The sequence below is a fragment of the Poecilia formosa genome, unplaced genomic scaffold (assembly GCF_000485575.1).
Source record: "Poecilia formosa unplaced genomic scaffold, Poecilia_formosa-5.1.2 Scaffold104, whole genome shotgun sequence".
NCBI classification, from domain to species: Eukaryota; Metazoa; Chordata; class Actinopteri; order Cyprinodontiformes; family Poeciliidae; genus Poecilia; species Poecilia formosa.
The window spans coordinates 1,876,016-1,901,643 of NW_006800043.1; the positions used below are offsets into that span (position 1 = coordinate 1,876,016).

At 38.2% G+C, this 25,628-nt stretch overlaps 2 protein-coding genes across 2 annotated transcripts; both read right to left on the bottom strand.

Annotated features, from left to right (window-relative positions):
- Window positions 1–706: 706 nt before the first annotated feature.
- tfa (transferrin-a) lies at window positions 707–8,343 on the bottom strand. The gene is made up of 17 exons (XM_007559450.2): window positions 8,261–8,343; window positions 8,030–8,178; window positions 7,072–7,174; window positions 6,789–6,980; window positions 6,135–6,264; window positions 5,937–5,992; window positions 4,746–4,909; window positions 4,461–4,614; window positions 4,188–4,351; window positions 4,000–4,096; window positions 3,876–3,896; window positions 2,756–2,920; window positions 2,417–2,567; window positions 2,204–2,271; window positions 1,908–2,089; window positions 1,139–1,331; window positions 707–1,017 (listed from the first exon to the last, which is right to left on the bottom strand). The coding sequence occupies exons 1-17, from the start codon at window positions 8,298–8,300 to the stop codon at window positions 974–976; spliced, it is 2,073 nt and encodes a 690-aa protein (XP_007559512.1). The 5' UTR covers window positions 8,301–8,343; the 3' UTR covers window positions 707–973.
- A 9,486-nt stretch (window positions 8,344–17,829) lies between these two features.
- On the bottom strand, window positions 17,830–25,127 carry ubxn7 (UBX domain protein 7). Its single transcript, XM_007559451.2, has 11 exons — window positions 25,021–25,127; window positions 23,087–23,240; window positions 22,878–22,942; window positions 22,705–22,770; window positions 22,444–22,556; window positions 21,879–22,025; window positions 21,478–21,568; window positions 20,720–20,850; window positions 19,960–20,461; window positions 19,049–19,128; window positions 17,830–18,551 (listed from the first exon to the last, which is right to left on the bottom strand). The coding sequence occupies exons 1-11, from the start codon at window positions 25,088–25,090 to the stop codon at window positions 18,390–18,392; spliced, it is 1,581 nt and encodes a 526-aa protein (XP_007559513.1). The 5' UTR covers window positions 25,091–25,127; the 3' UTR covers window positions 17,830–18,389.
- Window positions 25,128–25,628: the final 501 nt, after the last annotated feature.

The following is a 25,628-nucleotide window of genomic DNA, read 5'->3' on the forward strand; positions in this document are numbered from 1 at the left end:
TTGAGAGTGACCCGGGATGTTTGTCAATAAAGTGTGCATGCATTCACCTAAATCTTTTAAGAGGTGGAGCAAAGTTTCTAGAATGATTTTAATTTGTCAAATCCAAAGCCTAATGAGTGTTCAGCAGACAGTTTCTCTTTGCCAGAATTAATTTGACGGCACTCATTGAATATTCAGGAACAAAGCACAAACAAGATTTAAGATAATACAGTGAAGGATATTTTTCCTTGGTCAAAGACTGAAAGTATGGACCTCAAAAACGTAGTTCTTTCGAAATCAGTACCTTCAAACACAATTCAAATTTTCATCTCTTTAGACTCACAATTCAAATTCCTTCAGGATAAAAGCTTTATGATCTGCAATACCAAAATGTTCAAATTTCAAGGAGTTTAAGGGAAGACTTTCAAAAGTAGGAACTCAATGCTAATTGTAAAGCATGTTGGCGGCAGCATCCTGCTGTTTTGCTAACAGTGGCACTGATGCAATGCCACAAATGGGTGGAATGATGAAGTTGGAGGACTGCCTTGTTTTCTTCAACTTCACACAAACTCAACAGCGAGACGGTTGAAACTTGAACAAAATGCCTGTGATCAAAGTGAAACTTGCTATAGAAAATGTAGCCAAATATTAAAAATATAGGCTCATCTGAGTGAATAAGGACATATAACTTAGAAGTGTTAAACAGAAACCACACTATCCACAAAGAAAAGGTTTGACAAGTTTTATTTGGGAAAAGTCAGACACTGAACAAAGCAAAGTTGGTCAGTTAAAGTTGGAAGTTACAACAGCTACAACGACTTGGTCACATGGAAACTGATTTGAAGTTTGTAATATTTCTGTGCTGATTGTGCATTAAAAAAAAACAGGCAGCAAGATCAGTTTGAACAAGGTGATGTGATTTGGGAGGTTGAGTGTAGGAAGTGTAGTTGAATCACTGATGTCCAACTTGGGTGGAAAACTGTCAGTGACACTTTTAAGGCTGCTGACAGGCATGGAAAGTGCAAGATTTCTCCAGATCTGTTGAGAGGAAAGAAATCAGTATATATTCAGATGCTGAACAGAAATGCATTCCACAAGCAATACATTTAAAAAAAAAAAAAATTGTAGTCCACTTAGTGCAACTGAGATTAGCACGAACCTGAAGCAGTGTCAGCGCATTGTCTGAGTGAGGACATGGCGTTCATGTACTCTTGTCCCAAAAACTGGTCATAGGTTTTTCCTGAAGTAACTTCCTGGAGACATTTGGTGGAGTCCTTGAAGAGGAGGTTCTTTCCATTGGTGGACTGGAACATTCTGAACGTAGAATCACTGCCATCGGTTCCAAACTTGGTCTGTAAAGACAATGCAAAATTAGGTTTTCATAATTGCTGTGTTTTACTGTACTGTTTCATTATGGTTGCGTTGCTACTGACTTTGAGAGCTGTAACGTAAGTTTTCTAATCTATGCTCTGCTTTACACAAAGTCAAACAGCGTTCCACTGCATAGAAAAGACTCTACTTCAAAAGTAATATATTGTGAGATATAAACACATCCAAACATCATGTTAAACGTGAAGGAAAATTGGTTAACATATGGCTCTACATGACCTCATAGTAATGTTTAATTTTTTGAAAACTGATTGAAAATTTGCAGGAAAATATTTTAAAACCAAATAAAATTTTCATTCTGCTTTGCATTAATTAATTAGTATGGTTCCTGCGCAAGCAAAATGCAGAATGCATTTTATTGTAAAAAAAAAAAAAAAGAACAAAAGCTACGACAAAAGGTAAATGTTATTTTCATTCTTTTGAAACAAAGTGTAAACTATTATGTGAATATTCAACTCTCTTTTGCTTATTATGTAGGGGGAAAAAATTCAGCCTTATACATTTGAAACCTACAATTGCCTTTAATGTTCGTCACTGACCTGTTGGTCTTGCAGGATGCGGACCACTTTGTCACGAACATCAGGCCGAGTTACCACAGCGTGTGCCGGGACAGCAGCCAAGTGACAAGAAACAAAGTCCTCGACTGGCACTGGATCCTTTCCAGGGCAGATCAGCTGGTAGTCGGCAGAATTCACACCACGAGCCCAGTCAGGACCATTACCTTTGATGAGAAAAAAACAATGAAACATAGAGGGATACAGAGGGATGCTGAAATTTTCCAGCTAGCAATTCAGCAAAGAGGCAGAGCATAATCAGGTCAGTTCATGTCTCTTACCATCACTGTTTTCTGAAACGATTGAGTGTTTAATGAAGGCAACGTCACCAGCACCCTCTACCAGACATCTGCAACAATAAGCCATACATGATTTTATTCTAAATGAATCGTTCCTGAAATAGATCTCAAAACGTTAGCATGATCAAAAAAAAATAATTTAAAAATCCCAAAGGCATTCAAAGCTTTACAGGATCACTGCTGAGTCTTTGGTACCTGAAAGCTCCAGCATAGCCGTAGTACTGCTCTTCAGCACTGGCTTTGCACTTGGCTTCATCTCCCACGGCTTTGCCGCTGCCTTTACACTCACGGCAGAATGGAGAGTTGGCTTCGGCTCCGGGGGCACAACCGCTGGAGAAGAAAGTATCTGCGGAGAATCAGAGGATCATCCATCAGTTGGGCTGAGAACTTCCTTTTCAACGAGGATTCTTATTAAGTCCACAAAGAATCCTTCCACTGAGTTTTCTTGTTATTAGAACAAATTGTGTACCTTGTATTTAAATGTTATATAATCACTTTGTACTGTACTTTTTCCCAGTTGACTGTTTCACTTACCAAACTGACAGTTTTTAGTCTGGGCATAGATGTGACCCATCGGGATGTTCCAGCCAGCTGTCCTGCCAATGCCTGTGTGGCAGGATTTCTTTCCCTGCAGATTTGCCCAGGTCACCCCTGAAGACTTCTTTACCACAGCAACAGCATAATAAGAGGAGGCTGTGTCTGTGAAATCAAAAAATACAAAGGAGATTGGTTCTAGCAACAACAAAAAAAGTCTTAAAATATTGCTTCAAAAGAGAACATAGTGACTTAATTTGTGAGAGACCAGTGTGAGTAGAGGATTTAGATAAGTTTAGTGACCTCCTGAAATAAAATCTGCCAGTAAAGAAACTTTTAATGCTCACGGTTTTTCTGGTCTTACACAAGTTTTTACACGTTTAACATTTGCTAAGTAGCAAAAAAAAAAAAAAAGAATTTTGATTGGACATTATGTGATAAATCAGTACAAATTTGAATGGTAAGAAAATAGAAGAAAGTTATTATTTAGATTTTTTTTTCTTTTTACAAATGAAAATGTACAAACTGTGTTAACCAAATTCAACCCACTTCACATTAATAGCCCTGAGTAATTTTTTATTTTTTATTTTTACAACGGATTGCTTCCTTCTAATTAGTAGCTATAGTCCATGGTTGCATATTTGAATCTCAATATAAATACGTCTAAACACAAATTATTGAAGAAAGACTGTTAAAGGCAAAAAACAGGTCAACCTATCGGGGGGCGGGGGGGTTTCCTACATCAGGACAATTTGAAAGATTTAACAGCTGTGAAAAGTGATTCTACAAAATTCAGACTCCAAGGTTCTGAATACATACTGTATGAATGTGGTGCTTTTCAGATTTTCAAGTAGGAAATACATTAGAATAAACATGAATCCTTTTTGTTCTACTTCGCAATTGTGTTGGCTTAACACATAAAATTAAATTGAAGACATTGAAATTTATGATTATATCTTGACAAAGTACAAAAAAACGTTCATCATTCTTTTAAAACACACTAAACTACTAAAACCAAAGTTTTCTCCAACAAAATTGTTCTTAGTTCGTTGACACCAGCCAGGCTTAACTACATACTGAAACAGCTGTAAAAGTAGACAAACCAAGATAGTTTTAGTACCTGGAGAAGAGCCACACAGTTCTGTGGAGAGACAGAGAAAGGTGAAAACATTACCGTTTTACCGTACACCACACAAAAGTTCTCACGATCCGTCAGTCTTCGTGTGTATCCGTAGGCATCATACCTTGCTGGTACTGCTCCACCATGGCAGGAACCAGACCACACTTTCCAGCGGTGTACACCTGTCCACCGTCCACTGCCATTGCGTCTGCCTCTTTGCGCTGCGGGACGTTTCAAACAAAGCGCACTTAGAAACAAAACAAAAACGTTCTCCTTTAAAGTAGCGTGGAACATGTTTCTTCCTGGTCGTACCATAATCTTCTTGAAGCAGTCCTCAACGGTCGGGGCGTTCTGACACTCAACAGAGGCGGTGTCTTCAGTCACGCTGTTGATGCTCCACATGTCGCACTTTGCAGTCTCAGCATGGCCCACAGCGCACCATCTGATGCTAGTGGATTCAGGTCCTGTGCTCTGCTCTGGAGACGGAAGTTAAGCAAAGACTGTGTGTCAGACATGGCTGACAGAGCTGGGTACAAGTGTGGATCTTATTATTTCTACCACTATGCTTTTTTTCCCCCCTTTTACCTTTCCTGAGGGAGTGGATGATGCTCACGTAGTCAGCACCCAGATACAGGAAGGAGTCTGTGTTTGGAGGAACAGGCACCAATTTCTGTGTTGAATCCTTGAACATCAGATCCTTGGCAGGGCCGTATGCTTCAGAGGAGAAGAGGTTGAAGTTCTGAAAAGCAAGAGAGTCGAATCACAATGAAAATATAGTTTGAGTCAGCTGATTCACATGCAGTAATTCCTTTGTTCCTTCCTCCTATAGGAGGGATTCTCTACTCTTTCCTCAAGCTGGGTTAACTTTACCTGTACTCCACTGAGGCTCTCCCAGATTAATTTCGCCAGCTCTGGGTCCTTGCGAGTGATGACGGCGTGAGCAGGCACTCTGGCCAGGTGGCAGGTTTTATAGCTATCAATGGTGGCTCTTGTGTTATCCAGACAAAGCAGCTCATAATTGGACTTCTCAGAATCTAAACAAGGGAAAAAAAAAAAAAAAGAAAAAAAAAAAATCTTACTTCTGTTTATCTAAATACATTTTGGATTACAATTTGAGGTAACACTTTATTTGAAGGGGTGTGCATAAGACTGGCATGACACTGTCATAAACATGACATAACACCTGTCATGAACATAAAGGAGTCTTTATGAATGTTTATGACAGTTATCATGAAGTGTCATTCGGTAAATAATGACACTTTTAATGCAAAGTTGCTCTAAAAGTTGCATTAAAAGTCCATTAAAAGTGCCAACTTTGCATGATTTTGTAAATAATGACAATTTGTTCATTCATAAGGACTTCTTTATGTTTATGACAGATGTTATGTCATGTTTATGACAGTTTCATGTCAGTCTTATGCACACCCCTTCAAATAAAGTGTTACCCAATTTTCTTTTAAAAATGTCTTTTAGTGATAAAAAGTATACCCATTGGAAGCTTTTTATTATATTATCTTCAAATGTTAACACATTTGTAAGGAAACTTAATTTGCGCGTTGTGTAGAAGAGTTAAGTTTGTATCCATGACAAGCTTGCTAAATCCACTCTGCCAAAGGCAAAATGTTTGTTTTGCTATTGGCTTTTGTTTTCTGCCTTTAATCAGATTGGATGTTTGAACTTTGAATCAACAAGATACGTTAGCAATTTAACAATTTGTTCTTTTAAATAAAACAGGGGCCTCCCAAGCACGTAGGAGAACCTACAGAATAGCCAGGCACCTCCTCATGTTCGGTCACCAGCGTGGTCACACACTGCTGTGGGATGAAATACCAGAACAGCATGACCCAACTAGTGTTCAGTGGGGTCGAGTTATGGACTCCAGGCATTTTTGTGCAAAGCATATTATGCATGTGTTGCAGATGTGCTTGAAAATTTCTGTTTTGTCTTTGATTTTAAAGGGAAAATGTAAAAAACAATATATAAAACTCAAACAAAACAGAATCGTCAGTTAAAACTGAATTCATTAGAGCTGAGCAACATATTAAAATATATGACACTGACCAGGTACAGTGAGGTGCTTCACGAAAGCTACTTCGCCTGCATCTTCAACCAGACACCTAAAACGATAAACAAGTGAAAAACAGAAAAGCAAACAGGAACGACAATGTAACCACCTGATGTGAGACGAGAATTCACAGTGCATGTCAGTGATTGATAAAGGGCCGTTGGGAATGTGTGAAGATACTATCAAATACTAACTGGAAGGCTCCGGAATAATCGTAGTAAGGCTCCCTTTGGGACCTGGAGCAGTCTCCCTTGCACAGTTCGCACAGCTTGGAGCCTCTTGTGGCCCCTGGGGCACAGCTTGCTTGGAAGAAGGTGCTCACCGCTGAAGAAAAAAACAATATAAAACAAAACATAAATTAGTTAACTAACACAAACAAAAACATCACCTTTTCAATTCTTTCTAAACATTTTTGAAAACTGAAAAGTCACATGTAAAGCCGTTACAAGGTCCAACTTTTTCAGTGACCCTCATCCTTACATAACTGTTCATACTTTAAAGTCCAAAGAAACTAAACTTTACATAAATGTAACTTTTCATTACATTTTCACACATTAACTTTCACTTACTCATGCCCTCTCAGACTTATAAGTCAGTGTGTCTGTATCAACTGTCTTGGAGCTGTATTAATTCAGACTAGTTGGTCCCTTTTCAGCTATTCTCATATAACTCTTTTTTTTTCTACTCAGCACCTAAATCTTCTCAAAAATTGGTTTCAAAGTTTGTTGCATTTCCCCAAATTGTAACCTAAAGCACACAAACACACTCGGAAGGTGTTTGCTAACTTTTACTTCAGGGCTAAATTTACAGGGGGAAAAAAAAAAAATAAATAAAAATGAAGCCCTCACCCTCCTCAATGGGTTTGTCCTCAATGCCAGCCCACTGAAGGATATTCTGTGAAATCAGAGTTCCAATGGGAATGTTCCAGCCGGCAGATTTCCCCAAACCGGTGTGGCAGGATTTCTTCCCGCCAAGGTCCCTGATGCCAAAGCCGGTTCCCTTCTTCACCACAGCCACAGCGTAGTAGCAGGTGTCGGAAGCTGAATGTGTTAAAACAAAGTGTGATTAGAGTGGTCACTCATTAAAACTGCCCAATTATGGCCGGCAAAAACAGCCGGTAAATGTACGTACTCTCGCCGTAGTCTTCGGCAATGATAGGGTGGAGATCATAGTTGTTCAGTCCTGCTGTGTAAACATCTCCTCCATCCACTGTGATTGCATCTGCTTCACTTGCCTGTCAGAAAGGAGCAATTCAGAATTAACGTGTCTAATTTCTCTAACTGGATATGCGTGTTTGTGTACTTTATCCGAGTAGCAATGAAATTCTGAATTTGACCACAAAATGGATAAGTGTTATTATTTCAACAGTAAAACGAATGTATTTGCAACAGTTTTGCCCTCGAAAGTCAGTGTTTGCCCACAGTGAAACGTTTTTAGGAAAACAATTTCCCGTCTGTTTCGTGGCCGTCATTAACTTTCTTTTGCTAAACTCGGATTGTATAGGTTGGAGATACCTTCCTTGTAATAAGCTTTGCTTTTAACATGGTGCCACAATAGTTAGTCAGTGTTGGTGTTTCTTTCTTTTGTTTTTGTTTTTTTGTCTTTAAATAATAGAACTTGTTGAAATTGAGAAAATGGGAGAAGGTGATGTGTTATTTAATTATAAAATGAATCTAAATCTGTTTCAGTATTTTTTTTTAACCCTGTCATTAGTCTTTGCAGGTCTCTTCATGAAAGAAATGTACACAGCCTTCTGTTTAATGTCATTCCTGTCATTCATTTCATTCAGCAATAACAGTGTACTGTTCTTATGTCAGCACTCCTTAGGAGCCTGTGGATGACGCACAGCTATCGCCATTTTAATAAGCATTTATTAGTATCAAAGCCACAGCAATAACTGTTCAACAAGTGGCAGATTCTTATCTAGAAGCAAGTGAAAACAATCATGCATTCATGCACGCGGGAGCACAGAAGTGATGTTTGGGTTCTAACGAGAGCATTTCTCACTTTAATGAGCAGTCTGGGTCATTTTGAACTGCTGATGGTATTTATGAGTTAACGTGACATAAAATGAGTGTTATATCCTCACCTTGATTGCTATAATGCACTCAAGGGTGTTTTCCTTTCTCACGCAGGAGAAGGCTTCAGATGCAGCTGCAAGATCCGTGCACTTCCTTAATTCTTGGTCCGACTTTACGCACCATCGCACCTTCGCAGCCGGGGCCGCGAGCACGGCAGCTGTAAATAAAGAAATATTTCTGTAAGGATTAGTCAACCTCAAATTAAAACATTTTTTTTTTTAATTGTAAAGGTCTTTTACCAAGGCATCCAAGCAGCACCACAAGGAGGAGAGGCTTCATGCTGGTGGACTGTGGGGTCTCCTGACCTGTCGGACAGAGCACACTTTCTGTAACGGGGCCGTGGCTTTTATAGCAGAGCCGACCGGAGCTGGCCAAGAGATAAAATACCACAGTTTGCTCAGGTTTCCTAATGTGAAGGCGCCTGTGTACTTTGGTGTGCTGATACACGGGGAAAACAGAGGCCTGACCTAAGTTTCCACATAATGGAATTTCACATCGCTACAAATCAGTTCAGATAACAAAAGTAGCCATGTTTTCCACACATCTGGAGAAGTGGTTGTCTTTTTTTTTTCTTTTTTTTCCCAAGTTCAGTTCACAGGATTTAGATTTTTTTATGTTATGTTGATGCTTTAATTCTAATCCACCCTTCAGATGGCCTTTGTGGTCAAAACAGTGAATAAGCTGACTTGGTCATCACCTTTTCAAATCGGGCAAAATGTATTTGTTAGAGACAAAACAAGCAGCAAATTGTCATTAGGCAAAAATAAATAAATAAATAAATAAATAAATAAATAAATAAATAAATAAATAAATAAATAAATAAATAAAAATCTGGACTCTTTCATCACAGATTTAATATATGTGCATGTGTTTTTTTCTGTTTTGTTATTTTGCTATCTATTGCGATAAGTTCCAGGTTCATTTAGTCACTTTTACATTTTCCTGAAACAGTTTTACAAATACGTCAAGAAAAGCTTTAGAGCACTGTTTATTTATTGCAAAAAACAATGTTTGCATATGCTTTACTTCCCTTTGAACACATTTTATGTTGAAAACTAGTTTCTTTGGTCGAATCAAGAAAGACTTCACAAAGAAAAGCAAAACAAGCAAAAAAAAAAATAATTATATTTTAAAACACTTTACATGTTTATTTAAAGTTGTGATTTGTACCAGCTAGTGTCATGTTTATAAAGTCAATATTACCTAATGTGCCAGATAAAATATTGCAAAATCTCTTTTGTAACGTCTTTGGAAAATCAAGGATCTCATGCTGCACATGTGGATTGATCATTTTCACCATTATTTCAACGACTTCACATGAGATAAGAAGGATCTGTGGTATGAGACAATAATCCAATTTATCTTAATGACCAATATAGCTAGTTGCTTTAGTGCTTTTAGTGTTTGTTACTTTGTGCATCTTATACATGTTTTCATACCATACTTGAGGTTTTTATGCTAATGGGACAATAAGTGTTATTTATGTCTATTTGTCAGCTATAGATTTTGCAAAATTCTATCACAAAATGAATGCAGAAAAAGAAAGATGACCAAATAATAATTTTGCCTTTACTTATTTTAACACTTTCATTGAAGTTACAAAGTCTGGTTGTGATGCGATGCTTCCACAAACAAAATTCTCATTATTACTTGTGATAAAGTCCAGACACAAATAATGCTGGATCAGTAAAACATTTCTAACAGGAACTACAAAGAAACTGGCAAAAGGAAATATAGTTATCTGCAAACACAAACAAGTTTTGCATGTTTTTAGCAACTTGTAGGGAGCGTGAAGGACTAATAAGTACCACAAATGGGGGAGAAACTACAGAACAAAAACATAACAAATTCTTTTCATTATACACTAACAAGATATGTGAAAACAGACATCCGAACATTATGTAACACTTTATTTGGATAGCTTTGTGAAGATAAGTAGTTCTTTTATTTTGCTGTCTAAGCAAAGCCTAATTTTACCCTGAACTTCATCCTGTCATGACTGCATCCTCAAAAGGGACAGCATTTCATTTGCCTTTAGTGGCACAAAGTGCAGCAATTATTTTAGAGTTTCAGAAATTAAGATTTTTCCTCCACTTTGAATTTCCTTGTTGCTGAAAATGTGCTATATAAATAAAATTACCTTACCTTACCTTTCCTCCAAAATTAAATGATCAGTTGATTGTAGCTGCAAATCTCACTAAAAGTCACAATTAGGCTATTGGAAACTAAACAGCTTTCAGCAAAAGAAGAAAAAAAAAAGAGTGCCATAAAAACATATATATGCCCATATATGCTTATATATTTAATTTCAAAGATTAAATTGTTAAAGTAGCTTATCGGTATAAAGTTTTGTTTATTTTTAAAATTATTTGACATTTTTTATGCAGTCTGCCACTTTTCAATTTTAAAAAGAAAACAAACCCCAGAAAACGTTATTTGTGTATTTGTGAAGGGCAAAGTGGAATGTGTGGTGGAAAATTAAAATATATCCAAAAACTTGTGCTTGAATGGCCATCAAATGGGACCTATGTGTTCAGTGAACTTGTAATGTTTAAGTGATGGCTTGATGAGAAGGGAGATGACTGAATTTCAAATCTTTAGCCTTTGGAAAATCTCCTGCTATTTGCATGATCACAAGCAAAACGTTGGAATTTAAAAAGTGGCCAAAAGAACCCAAACGAGCTCCGGGATGGTTTAATTACAAAGAGAAAATGAAACTAGAAAATTTTGTATCACTTTGCTAAAACATGTAATATGGGGTAAGTAAATGTGTCATAGCGTCTTGCAGTTTTTCTGCAAGACGCTAACAAAAAAACCCACTTGTAACTTGTGAAAACAATTATATTTTTGAGCTGATTATATTCCGTCCTTTCTGTCGTAGTGGCACAAACTACGACAAACTACCTCATGTCTCAATATGCAATAGCATGCTGTGTATGTATGACATGGGTTTGAGAGTCATGTCATATCTAAAATTAAGGCACTGAAAGCCTTAATTTTAGCTATAACAAAGGTAGTCTGAGTTTTTTTTTTTTTTTACTTTACAAAACTGGCTGAAGACTAAAGTCGTATTAGGATGTCAAAATTTTGTTTTGATTTCCATCTGAAATTTTGTATGTTATAGGGTTAAAACACAAGCAGAATTTGGACTTTTGAATAATTGACAAGTTTTCTGAAGCTCTTTACCCAGTGAGCAAACTTTTATCTGCAGAAGGTCAGACTTGTTTGGCCAGATACAGTCTAAAGTGCAGCAGCCAATCACTGCCAAGTGACTTTCAACTGATCCAATCTGAAGCCACCAACCAATCAGAGAGGACCGTGATGTTAACCTTTGATACTGACAAACCGGGGGGTGTCCTCAATGCTTTGTCTGGGATACTTTGTATCACCAGTCTTCTCTTTTGTTGTGTCATGGCTGTGTGTCATTAAGCAAAAATGTAGCAAAAGTGAGTCTTTTTTTTTTTTATCTGTGTTGAAAGTCACATATTAAATTGTTGTGTCATTTATTCTTGTGTGGTTGCTTTGGCCCTTTCTAATCATATTTTCTCGTTGTTCCAACATTTAGTCTTCCGTTTAGTCCTTAAAACTGCAAAAGTATGAAAAGATAGTTCCGAAGGAAAATCATAAAATAATCATTTATGACTCACAAATTTCATGTAAAACAATGGCTCACACCTCTTGATAGATTTTCATGCAACTCATGTTGCGGGAAAAAAAAAAAGAAAACATATACATAGTAAGTGAAATTTAAATCCAGTCTTGAGAAAACCACACCGCTACCAGATGATTGACTGTGATAGTCATGGGATAATGGTTGAGTTTTGGTCTAAATCTATGTTTCTCCTACAGAAAACAAACCAGCGTAGTTTTCTGCTTTAGTTTTTGTCCCCACTACACTTTCACTGCAGGTCTCTGGTGGAGAGGAAGGACATTTTTTGACGGGCCTTGAACAAAAGCTGGAGCTTTGTAACGGGATGATGCTAAGCATTTCTTACCAACACTCCCAGCATCCAGTTTCTGTCACGTCCAAGTCGGTTGTGTTTTTTTTTTTTTTCTTCTTTTTAGACACAACCGGAGTTCTGCACCAGTAAATTCTGTGGTAATTTGCTCTTATGTCACAGATCGTTGTCCCATCTAAAAAGGACCCAGCGCCTTTGAAAATGAAACAGGTCCGCGATGTCACAGATCCCCCACCGTATGTAATAGTGGGCCTGGTGTGCTTTACAACGTGCAAATAGGTCGATTTCAGCATCATCTGACCAAAATTTAAAGTTCCTCTATAGGTTTCAGAATATTCATGGTGGGGTAAAACAAAATAAGGCTTTCTCATGTCCTGCCTCCAGTTGGAGTGTAAATGACTTTACGATCAAATATTATGGGCTAGTTTAGATCATGTTTGTATGGCAGATTCCTGTTATTTTTATGTTTCTTTGCCCGTACGAGAACACATCCCTCAGTCGTGATCTGACTTTTGCAGATGATTTTTATTGAGACCTCACAGATGGCTCTTACTTGGTCAGTCTGTGCTGACACTTCACTCAGCAGTGTAATGATGGCTCATGATAACACGGTAACATCAATGTGTTGTGAGAAGTGAGAGATTGACATTTACCACAAATTGCTTAATAACCTCCATCACAACCTACATACCTTCTATTTTAGCTACACTAATGCTCAACAGTGATTTTCTCATGAACTCATGACCACAGGCTGTCACAACACTTTATTTTATTACTTATAAATAATCATGTATTTTTCTTTTTTAGTCTCATCCACAGCAGCCAACAGAACAGAAGCTGGTTTTCTAAATTTGGGGGTGTTCAGTATATTCTTATTTTTGCATTCATGCTTTTGCTTTTTAAAGTACTTTATTAAAAGTTTTGAAATCAAATGTGTAATTTTTTTTTTTTAACGATAAAAATTCCTGACTAAATACTAGATATTCTCTTCTGTTCTCAATGTACCAAATGTGAGTAGATATGATTATAAGTCTGTCCATCTGGATTTTCATCTGGACTTTGACTAGGACATTGCAACACGTGATTGAATCTAAACCATTCCTTTGTTGCTTTGGGTGCATGTAAGGCAAACCTCCACGCTGGATTCAAGTGTTTTATAGCCTCTAACAGGTTTTCTTCATAAATATTCCCCCTTCAACAAGGATGAACTTCTCACTGCTTCTCATTAGAAAACAAAAATATTGCACATTGAAGAGGTAAAAAATGTGTTTTCAGTCCGTTGAGCCAGGTATTTGTTTAAAGTGTCAGATGTTTTGTTGCTGTTTAATGAGTCAGATCGAACCGTCAGAGACTGATCATCCTAAGGTCCACCCATGATAACGGCTCAGGAAAACACTCCCGTCTTTTCGCTCAGAAATCACAGATCGAAGCTGCACATAAAGTTGAGAACAAGCACATACTCTCTCTCGCCTCTTATTGAAAGAGCTGAAGCTGAGTGTAAATCTGTGGATTAACATTTTTTACAACCATTAAGATAATTTTATTGAAATACCATCCCCCCCCACCCCCCTTTGAGGACCGTTATGTTTATCTAATTCTCTCCAGAAAGAGTTTTTGTCATGATCGATGTTATCTCATGATCCCTGAACTGATTTTCAGGTATAAAATGAGTAACAGATTACGCTGAACTCAGATCCGAGATCACCTGCTGATTGGACATTAACTTCTATTGATTCCTTCTCAGAACCAGCTGAAAGACTGAAATATGACCAAGGGCAATGGCTTGTTACACAACCAGACAACCCCCGTCACACACAAAGGCTCTAATTGCTGCTGTCTCAGTTACCTCATAAAACTTCAACCTGTCAAAAGGTATCTTTGCTGTAATGCTATAGCACTAATTAAGGCCTCCGAATCATTTGTATTTCAAATATAAAGAATGCATACCATACATACAGTGTTAGTAAAGCACCACAGTTTAAAAAAAAATCTTCATGGAATTAAAAAGTGTAATAATTTTCAATTATCTAAATTATTCCTTTTGAAGGTGCCATTTTCTCCTCCCCCCCTACTTTCCACAAAGAGCAGGAGGGGAAGAAAGGCACATCTCAAACTGTAAGATCCACACAGAGAGGGCAGTGAAACAGAGTCAATGCACTCATCTGTTTGTGCAGCTGAAGGACTTTCCTGTTAGCTCTGACCTTTGCCCCAATCTGACTGATAGTTGATAATATAGGCTCTGGCTTTTATTAAATGGGCAAGTGTTAACAAAACAAGTGAATAATGATGACTGAGGATGACCTGACCAACGACAAAGACAGGCTATAAACAAACCTGAGCTTGTTATTAAGCTATTACTCGTGTTCTGCAGACTCCAGACTTAAAACGAGCAGCTAAAGAAAGAAGATGGATTAATTAGACACCTAAAGGAATAGTTTCTACCAGTGGCTCGTGTAAGCAATCACCTTTATCATCGCCTTAGGATAGTTTCTTTTTATCCTTTTTCTGCAGAGGGACGTCTGGGACTCTTTTTTTTGTCAAGCTACGACCTTTGACTTTAATGTGAAATAAAAAAAAAAGAGTGAAACATGCTTAATTTAAATAAACATTCTCCACAAATAAAAATATCAAAAGCGTGGCTACCAGCCGACAGCAGCTTCCACTTAAATTACAGGTCCAAGTCTTCTGGGGTACGTACAGTATTTAGCAGCTTTGGCCACTCAAATAGTTCAGTCTCATTAATACCGGATGTAGCGTCTCTGTGAGCATTAGTTTAAAAAGTCTTGCTACCGATTCCCAATCAAACGCAGATCTGGGCCAGTTTAACACGTGACTACCCTTTGATTGAACCCACTCCACTGCGTGAAGGTGAACAAGCCTCTCCCAATTTTGTCCACGCATAAAATCCAAATGAAATAAAGTTTGAGGTGGTAGTGTGGCAAAATGTGAAAAGGTTCAACGGATGTGGATACTACGAAACATCCAAAGAGTACAGAAAAACAGAAGGATACAATTTAAGGGATACACATCAACACCTTAGATGATTAGGTATGCAATTTTAGGAGGATCAGTCCGAGAGATGAAGGGGAACATTTCTTTACAGAAATCTCAGGCATGCAGAGCAATTAAGAAGAGCGTGCTTTACTTAGATAATGCCACAAAAGAGGCGAGCTTAAGATGAATGATATTATGTATGTAGTTAAAATTTTGGAAAGCGCAAGCTGAAAAACAGCTGGTATTCGTTTGACTAACCACCCTCCTCTTCCACTCACCCTTATCTGTCTTTGTGGAGAGAAGGGAGGGTTTAAGTGAGAGTTTCTGTATTGCAAGCTCAAAGGACGCATACCGAAATGACTCACGTTGAATCGGACTGCTTCTCTCATCATTCATAAAGACTCATAAGAAAAGTCACAACAGAGAGTCAATGTTTCCCATTAAGCCAGCCTTGCATAACACAGTAATGACGGTTTATTCATACTCCAAAACGGAGCAATTTGTTTTCTCCAAGGGCAGCAAGAATAAAAGAGATCGTTCTGTTCTTGCTGCTTGTTCCGAGCACATTACCTGGGCAGAACCTCCGTATCTGATGTCTGAGACCTAACCCGTGCAACTTCTGCAGTAGGAAGAACCAGTGAGGACCTCCCAGGAGTTCTTCTGTGTCCTGACCTGCATGACATGTCCTGACTTGTTTTTGACACTGAAAAATGACATTTTCACTTATTGTAGAGTATGTATTCAGCTTTAATCATATAGCCTTATGTCTCTGGAAGCCCCAAGCAGATTGGCATTAATAGTTTCCACGGATTTAGCTCCCTCCCATCAATCGCTTCTTTAATTTGGAATTTCCCAGTTCCTGCAAATAGAAAAGAAGGAAAGAAAGCAAAGATTTATTCAGGACAATGTGTTCATCACAACGGTTTGGTGGAAATGAAAGTGTTTTGGTTTACACCATGGTCAAACAAATCATTTGATTTACTCTACTGCTCTAAGAAACACGTTACTTTTAACTATCGTGTTTAAGTTCTTCAAGTGTTTTATGAAGAGACTTTATTTTTTCTTTGAAAGCACATCTCCATTTTTATCTCTGGTGAGACCAGCTTTGTAATGCAGCTCACGCATTATATCAACAGTCCAGATTTCAACTTGCAAATTTCTACATAAATTTGCAAGTTGGAACAATTATTCCTATGTCTTAAACTTACCTCCTTACATCAGAGCAGGCACAACCCTGTATGGGGCTCCTAAGAAAATAAGATTTGAGGGGGTCAGTTCTTCCTATTATTTCCCACTACGACGCTAATGTCTTATTTATATAACCCATACTTCAATATTTGTGCCACATATATTCACTTTTACAAAACTTTTCAGATTCCAAGCTTCTATGAATTCAGCTTGAAACAGACTTTACAAGCAAGAACGTCCTCAAACATCTCACAGCTGCAAGTGGGGAGCGGGGAAAAACTTCCTTTAGGCTAATGTCAAGAGACCTGCTTCACTGCAACACTAGCTACTAGAGTAAAGCGTAGGATGTCCTGACTTTTTCCTCAGCTACACATCACATTTTTGGTTTAATAGTAAACTAAGGTTTATCTATTTTTGTTGAAATCCAGTCAATTTCCTTTCTTGAGATACATAAGAAATACAATTAGACATCAATTCATGATTAATCCTTAATATAGATCTGAATACATAACGGAGAGCTCCCTCTTCATCATGTGAAATATATGTATAAATAAAAGTACACAGTGGTGGGGTGAATATTTTTTCAAGAAAGGTCCTGCAATGAAACGTTTATGCTTGAGAGCTGAGCTTAAGCAATCTTCACTGTGAAATAACTGATTGTTATTGGAAACTGTGGGTCACACCAAGCAGTACCAGTTGGAAGCAGTCGGTCAGAAACTAAGGGAAAGTTTTTTTCTTAACGTAGGCTGATCTGAAACTAAGTGTGTGTGTGTGTGTGTGTGTGAGAGAGAGCTTATTTAATACAAAAAAACTGTCTGATGAAACGTTTCTGGCATATTTCCAAACAGATACTAAAAGTATTGGTGAACACTTGTGACGGATAAACGTTCAAGATTGAACCCGCTACCTGCAGTGTTGCTTCAGATATTCCTGCAGCAATGTGGACTATCAGCCACATTCCAGCCTTCGGTGATCGCCAAGGAGGAAAGCTTTTGGTCAGAAAAAATAAAAAATAAAAAAACTGCTACAGTTTTGAACTTAAATGTGAAGGTTGTCGGTAAATCCACTCCTACCTCTGTTCCTGGATTAAATTATGCCGATCTTCAGACTACAGACTCCCTGCACTCTCCACAAGAAAAAAAAAAAACATAACAGGATATTTACGTACAGATTTTAAAACCTGAAGTTTTATCCTAATTAGCGGTTTTCCACATTTGTTGTTTGTATTTAAATTTACACATTTTTCATAGCAAATCTTAAAAATTGAATTGTTTTGTTTAAAGTGCCCAAAATATTTGATTCCTTATACAACCACCTTGACATTGGTAAAATGATCAATACTTAAAATCGAGCAGTCCAAATGAAGAATAGAGTTTTGTTAGCTGGATATTGAGTCTCCCTAAAACTTTTCTTGAAACATTAGGCATCTCTTTGGAGTTGAATTTCAACCTTTTGTTTAAAATATTTAAGAATAGATCAAGCAGGATGTCTTGGATTTTGGTGGTTATATTTTCAATATGAGCATGTTTTGTTGGCAGCATATAAAAAGGAAACATTGACTACGGCTAAATGTCAAATCTCACTAAAGCTGTCTCTGCTCGTCGTAGGTCCGACCACCATTTTTTATTCCCTTCTGCGATAAAAAAAAAGGAGACATCTTTATTTTACTTGCAACTTTTGGATCTATTCTTCAAACACTTCTGCTTTCCAAAGTTCCAAAATTCGAAACAATGATGGAGAAAAAAAGAAGAATGAACCTCCCTTTACTCGTCCATGTAGAGAAAAAAAAGAAAACAAGGAAGAGCTAGAAAATAAACTCTGACATTTAATCTACATTTTGGGAAGTAAAAGTATTTTTGTACAAGTCTCTGGTGGCCCACAGTCAATTAGTGATCTGTTATCCGAGGTTTTATGAACAGGTGAAAACAATGTGTATTCTGCTCTAATGTGCTGCATTAGTCCAGAATAGACATTGTCTAGAAAAGAAACCGAAGTGCTGATATCTGAAGCACCTTACTGGCCAAATTGTTGAGCATTACAAAGGCATTAGACTGTCAGCGGAGATGAACAGTATTTAGACAGTCAAGGCGGTCCATCCTTAAACATTAGCCCTGTCAAAACAAGCAGAGTCTCCTTCAGAACTGAAGGTTGGCCCACGTTGTTGATGTGTGAATCGGTCAAGTCTGTTAGAGATACAGAAGCAGAAAAGTGGATGTTTCTGGGATGGTTAGTTCCTCTCCTGAACAAAAACAGTCTCCTGTGGACAAAGCCCCGCCTCCTGTAACGTGATGTCATAGTCCAAGTGGGCGAGCTTTCTCCTGGGGAAGTTGGTGACGAGCTCAAAGCGTTCGTTAGGGTAGCCCTTGGACTGGACGTGTCTTACCAGGGCCTTGAAAGAAAGAGAGGAACAATGTTAGCTAGTTACAAATGAGAGTTTCGTCTTTATTAAAATTTCTTGAATTTTCTTCAACAACCACAGACGTTAATGTCAGTCTGAAAGATGAGAATCTTAGAACATTCAATTTTTAAGACAGAATCTCAACTGAACTCAGGTCTGGATATCTAAACCTATGAATGAGCTTTTATCCAAGCCAAGAAAGTGCTGTGCTGCTGGAATGTTGTCTCAAGTCTTTGCAGCCTCTGACAAGTTTTCTTTTCAAAAGGATGTGCACCATTAGGTTTCCACCACACAAGGTGTTCTTCATCATGACCAAAAAGTACATCTTTACTAGCGACATGTTTAATGTGTCCCCTACATTTCAAACATCATTACACCAAAATGCTAAATACATTGAAATCCGTGGCTGTAATATGACCAAACACTGAATAATCTTTGGGACATAATTTTATACGGCATTAATAAAATTTATTGTGAACTGAACTCACCAAAAGTTTAGCTTTTGAAGACAAGGAGATCTGCTCTCTCTGTCCGTCTGGGTAGCGAAGCATCAGCCTGGCTTTGGGGCCTTTGCAAAAACAGAAATAAAAAATAAAATATTACATTGCAGCTGCAAGTATAAACAACGGTTTAATCCAGGGTTAAACTAATATAATGTAAAGCTTAATTACAATATTATTAACTTGGGGGAGAGATAAACAAGTAAATAAAAGCAGGACAGAAGGGGGGGGAAGACAAAAAAACAAAAAACAAAAAACAAGGACTGGACAGAGAGAATGAAAAAGAAACAAAGGTGATAAGCGGGTATACAAAAGTTATAAGAAAAAGACATAAAAAAGGAAATAAGAAGTGACAAAATTTAAAAGATTGCATAGATAATAAAGTCTGGACGTACCATTTTCTACATGCTGTACACTTTACTTTTTAAATAATCTTCCACACCAGAAAAATGTTTAAATTAATCCTGCTCGTTTGGTCTTGGAAGTCAAAATTGGATCTGACAAGTCAGAATGGGTACAGGATCTTGATACAAACCAGAAAACCAGTGTGGCTTCCTAAGTGTGGGGCTATGTAGCCAAACTACTTAGTAATTCAAGTTGATAAGGACATAAAGAATCTCTTATTATGTTTGCTGCTAAGTAGGTACAAACTACCAGAACTACAAATAAGTTGGATTCCTCCTCCACACAAATTTCAGTATGTTTTATATGACCAGCATCCATGCTGAATCTGACCCCAATGTTGGAAGCAGACCCCCAACTTTTCAAAACAAGATTCTGACTTAATGCATTCTATTCATTTTCAATTTTTTTTTACTTGGAGCTAAATTCAGACTTCTGACGGCGATATCGTACACAATCATTCTGGAACGAGCCTTAAAGTTAGTGTTTCTTCGTACCATTGTCATCAGGACAGTCCACGTCACAAGTTGTGGTGCTGATGCTGGAGGTTGTAGCAGCTTTGGCTTGAGAGGCGCAGTGATTCCCTCCGGAGTCTGCTTCCGGCGGAGAATGAAGCGGACTTGGAGCAGAGGGCTCCAGGTGGTTCTTTTTGCTCTCCTCTTTTTTGTGGCTGTGATTGTTCTCTTTGTACGGAGATTTTCTGTGCGAGGAAGTGGAACTATCGGGCTGCAGACGCTGCTGGGCGGTGGCGACCGTAGCGCTTGGTGTGTATTTGCTTGTCGAACTTTTCTCTTCGTGCGGCGCTGGCGTTTCACTGTCTGAGCCGTCAACGGAAATGGGTCCCTCGCTGTCCGAGAAAGGCTCTGCGTCGGATTCGTCCTCTGATCGGGGGGAGTCGGGCGCTTCGGGGACGTTTGACGAGTCGTAGTGGGTCTCCTGTAGCGACGCTCGGATCGCCGCCTCCAGCTGGCTGTCTTCGCTGGCATCAATCAGACTCTCCTGGGGGAGAAAACGCAGTGAGCAGCTGGAGAAGACGGATCAAAAGGCAGCAGAAATGGTTTTTGTTGCGGTTTTTCAATTTTTTTTAATTGTTTTTATTTTGAGAAATGACTGACATTAGATCAAGTTAATTCTGTTCAAAGCAACGAGGAAGCTCCCAAAACGGTTGCAAGCCCAAAAATACGAAATATACAGAAAAGAGAAAACGATTGAGCTGGATGGGTAGCATGGCGCTGATGGGTGAGATCGCACACTCACTGAGCGCGCCCGTTTGGCAGGAGGGGCGTTGCAGGTGGGCCCGTCGAGCTGCCCGTGCTCTGCCAGGAAGCCGGTTGCCTGCTCCATGAACGACGCCACATCCAGCTGGTTCCACTCCACCATTTTTTGCCCTGAATTCGAGGAGGTTGAAATTGCACCTCAATAAAAATATTTTACATTTGAAATAAAGAGAGTCCTAATTACATAAGTTACGCCTTCTAAGCGACTGGATATCAGGCTATGTTAAAACTGTACGTACTGATGGCCAATTAAGACGTTTTGCTATTCAGTATATATATATTTTTTTATGTGGGGGTTCACAGGATGTCCGACTTCCGTGAGAACACTTTACAGCCCTGAAGAAGATGTGGCCTTATTTACTCCTGTATTTACAAATGGAAGTAAATCTGGATGCTGCACATGTCGCCATCAACTCTGAAGCTGTTTTGCATTCAGAGTGAACAAACTTATAGCTGGCTTCATTTTTGCAGTAATCTTCATAAACACTGTTGTGTTCCTTTAGAAGGATCCGAACTCTGGCCAAAGCTGCTAGCAAGTTAATGTGAAAAGCTTTAAAAGTGGGAATAAAGACAAAGAGCTGAAACCTGCAACTCGGAACAACGGTAAAAACGTACAGGTGTTCAATACAGCAGCGGTCACAACATCTGCCACGCTTGTTTTGTTCAATGTTACAATTAAGGAAAATCAGAGTATTAAATAATTTAAACGTGCAAAAAATATTCATCAAAGCTTCTCACCTGTGCGTGGATCAAGAATTGAAATGTAGGGAAACTTGTTGAGCTTATAGAACTGGATGTACCGTTGTCCCTCTTCACTGTCGTGATAAACCTGCCAACATAAAAACTGTACTGTAAATGTGCAAACACACGAAAGAAAAAAAAAAAAGCAAATGAACTCTGTGAGATGTGCATGAAAACCAAGAACAAGATTTCTTCTCCTGCTGCTGACAAGTTACAAAAAACATGTTTATATCTTTTATAACAAGAATATAGGCATGTTTGGCTTTCTCACAATTTCTGTTCAAACATGTAAATCATCCACTAATGATAAATGCAATGAAACTGACCCTTCGATGTTGAAACTGTATCAAGCTCTTACTGCGCACTGGCCAGTAATGAAGTTCCCATAACCTGCGTACCTGCCAAAATATGAAGTGTTCTCGGATAATGTTCTTCACGGCGTCGTTGCTCCACACATCTCTGTTGAGGCACTGGCAAGCAAAGTCCTGAACATTTTGTATGTTGATCATTAGCCACTTATTTTCAAGCTGTCCACAGTCTTTAGCCTAAGAGACACAGAAAACAGTCAAATGCCATCAAATATGTTTCAACGATTTATCAAATCAATTTTTAAATATGAATTTGGGGAAAAAAAAAAAAAAAAAGATGCACTTGAAAACTACTTGAGCCCCCATACTAACTGACCCACAAAACAACTGTTGCAGAGTAAAACCACTGGATGTTTTTTACATAAACATATCTTTTCTACGCCACATCTCTTCAGACCGCCGGAGGGATCATATATAACATAAATGTCCAGTTTCCACTTCACTCCTAATCTTATGAATAAGCAACGACAGAATGAAATGACAGTCTGCCGGGTTTCACTTGGCTTCCCACCTGTGATCTAAACAGCCATTGTTAGAAATTACACAAAAAGTCCAGTTAAACTGAAGAAAGGTGAGGTGTAGAGTGACTCCTCACCGTCTCAAAGCTGCCTTTGTGCATGAGCTCAATGGGGGGACGGAAAAGGTCTGCCAGAGTGCTCAGTTTCTTGTCCACGGTTCCACCGTTGCGCAGCTCCTGTTCCTGACGAACTTTTAGAGAAAAACATTCCAAATCCTTATAGCAAGTTAACGCAATGCAATTGAAAAATTAAGAAACTTTATAGTCAATTCCTGCCAAGAAAAATTAAACTGTGAAAATGTTTCAAATATCAAATATTTTAGGATGTAAAGTACACACTCGTTTCTGTTTGAAAGTCTCGGAAACCGTCAAATATAGACCGAGCTGGCCGTCTTCGCTTTGGTACTGAAAACATGAAAAAAAAAAGAAAAAAAAAAAAGAAAAAGATATCAATAGTTGTAAGGGACAACATTCTGGTCATTTGGTGGAAAAAATAAGAACTTCTCCAGTACCTCCAAACAGAGGTTCGGGCTCCACTAAAATGTCCTGCTTCTGAGGAATGGGCGCTCGTACTTCACTGAAATATTAAATAACATATAGACAAAAGCAAAACGTTATTGTTAATCGACACATTTTCATTCAGAGCTTTGTTATACCAGCTCAATGCAATAAAAACCAGGTCCATTCTGACGCTAAAGATGACACAATCAGTTTAGCTCACTCTGTAGGGGGCGCTCTGCTGCTCGATGCCGCTGAACTGGAGCTGGTGCTGGGCTCCTCTGCCATCCCACCTCCATCCAGGAACATGGTCACGGCCATCTCCAGGTTATTGTTGCATGCTTCCAGCATGTGTTTTCCAACGCTCTCTGTGGCCCCTGACACAACGACAACAGCCGATCAAATTTAACGCCGTCATAATGCTGCAGAGAGCATGAAACATTTCACTGTTCAGAAAATCTATTGAGAATTAATCAACGGCTAATTTAACCCTCTTACATCATTTTAATACATTTCCAGAAGGGCAAACGTTCATTTTAAAAATATTGATAAAAGCAAGCAAGCGAAAAGAAAATGTATGATAGAAAAGCCACTAAAATTGTAAACGTTTACAATTTTAGGGAAACAATTTTAATGAAACACTTTGCAACTGCCCAAGTAATTAATTTGATAATGGATGTTATGGCACTCTGAGATTTATTACAATAGAATGACACTCCAATTACACATGCTTTTTTTTTTTTTTTATTTAAATATTGTACATATTTAGTCCAAGGATCTGCTATTATTACCTGTAGAATAAACTATTGGACTTTCTTTCCCCCTAATTATGTAAATACTAAAAACAAACAAACAAAGACAAAGAATTAGAATATAAAAGCAGCAATACTTAAGCAAGATATTTATTTTATTCTGATCAATTTTGTTGAAAACACTTATTAAGTATGGGCTTTGTCTATTCTTAATCTGTACTGCTGTCAGTCTTTACCAAAACACTCTTGGAAATATAAACAACTTTTTGTTGTGACATATTTTTTTTACATATGGAAACATTGTTGGTATGTGGAGGATTAACTGGAGAAATATCATGTACATATTGCCATGTCTCTAACGTACACCTTACGAGTTGTCTTAGGCAAGTGGTTCTGTGACAATGGAAGGGTGCCAAAGTCGTAGTTGGGGTTATTTGTTTCGGGAAGGGCAGGAGGAGCAACAACGATTTTTTTTTTTTAAGTCTGACGTTCAGATTTTATTACGAACTTATAAGCCAGCTACTGCCTTAAAGTTCATGTAAAAATATGCACCCGGTTTCAAAAAAATCTGAAGGAAATCATAAACACGAAAAACTCTGGCTATTTCAAGTTTTGCAAGTTTTTGCAAGTCACTCGTAAAAACCTGGAATGGATTTAAATCATCCATGCCGAAAAATAAATGTAAGTGGACATATACAACATATGGACTGTTTCAATACTTATTAAACTAAAGCGTCAAAAACCCAACAGCCAGTCGAAGTCTTCCGCCTGTACTGCGCATGACCGTTTCACTTTTCAAGTCTGATGGCCCCTGTTCTCACTCTACTCTCCTCTTCAATAAATAACTTAAAACTGAAACACTGTACATCATCTCAAAGCACTTAAAAACTATTCCGTACGAATGTCCTGACTGTCTAAGGCAGAAGCGGTATCTGTCCAGGTATTTTAAGTGACGGCGACGGTTAATATGACAGTAACCCAACATGAGGCCGGAGATGAAGAAGGGGAATGTTCTACAGCCGACGTCCATTCCACACTCACGGAAAAGAAGCCATCCAAAGAGCAAAAAAAAATAAAAAAAAATACTGTCGAGACTAACAATGTGTTGAGTGATATCACTTTAACAGGGAAACAAATTGTCTGTTGAATGAGTAAGAAATGCAATTTTCAAAGCAAGTAGCTGTGTAAACCCTTTACATGTAATTTTTATCATAGTTTAGCTGAAACTGCCTCTGCTTCTCCACTCTGCAAAGCATTGACAGCGAAGGAGCCACAGCGACACTAAAGCGTCCATTTTCCTTGTCTGCGCGCTGCTCCATATATTTTGTGGAAAGAGAACTAGTGCCTTATGACCCCCCCCAAAGCAACCTATTATTTATAAAGCTTAATGTAAGCTTATTTTTACCTGTTATTGCTGTGAATTGTTGAATTAACCCGTTCACCCCCGGAGCTGAGGTGTCTCCGAGCGCCGCCATCTTACCGCCACAAACAACAACATACAATGCAGCGCATGCGCATTGTGGTCTTTTTCGCCTCAACGTCTGGTGCGGCGCGAACCCACTACACGCTGGTGCTGCATTCTGGATCATGTAGTCATAATGATATGTGTTTAAGGCATACAACGGACTTTAAATGAATAACCATCATTAAGAGTAGCTTTATATAGTTTCTTGTGGTTCTTATGGATTCATATATTTACACAAATTGTACTGACTGAAATGTTAATGTAAACTAATTAACCAGAATAACCTTAAACAAACTGGTTTACAACTGCAGTTATTTCCTGATTTTATGGGCTGAAGTGTAGCTTAGAGTTGGATAGTAATAGTGGAATACAATCGCATAATTTCAAATCAAGCTTCGAAAAGGTACTGGTCATGACAAGTAATGAATGAAACTACACTTTTTCTTCTTAAGTAGTGTAACTTTATTCTTATTTGCATATTACATTCATTTTGCAAAGAGCATTAACTCATCAGATCTGACAACAAGGAGCTGAAAGCAGTTTGTTTT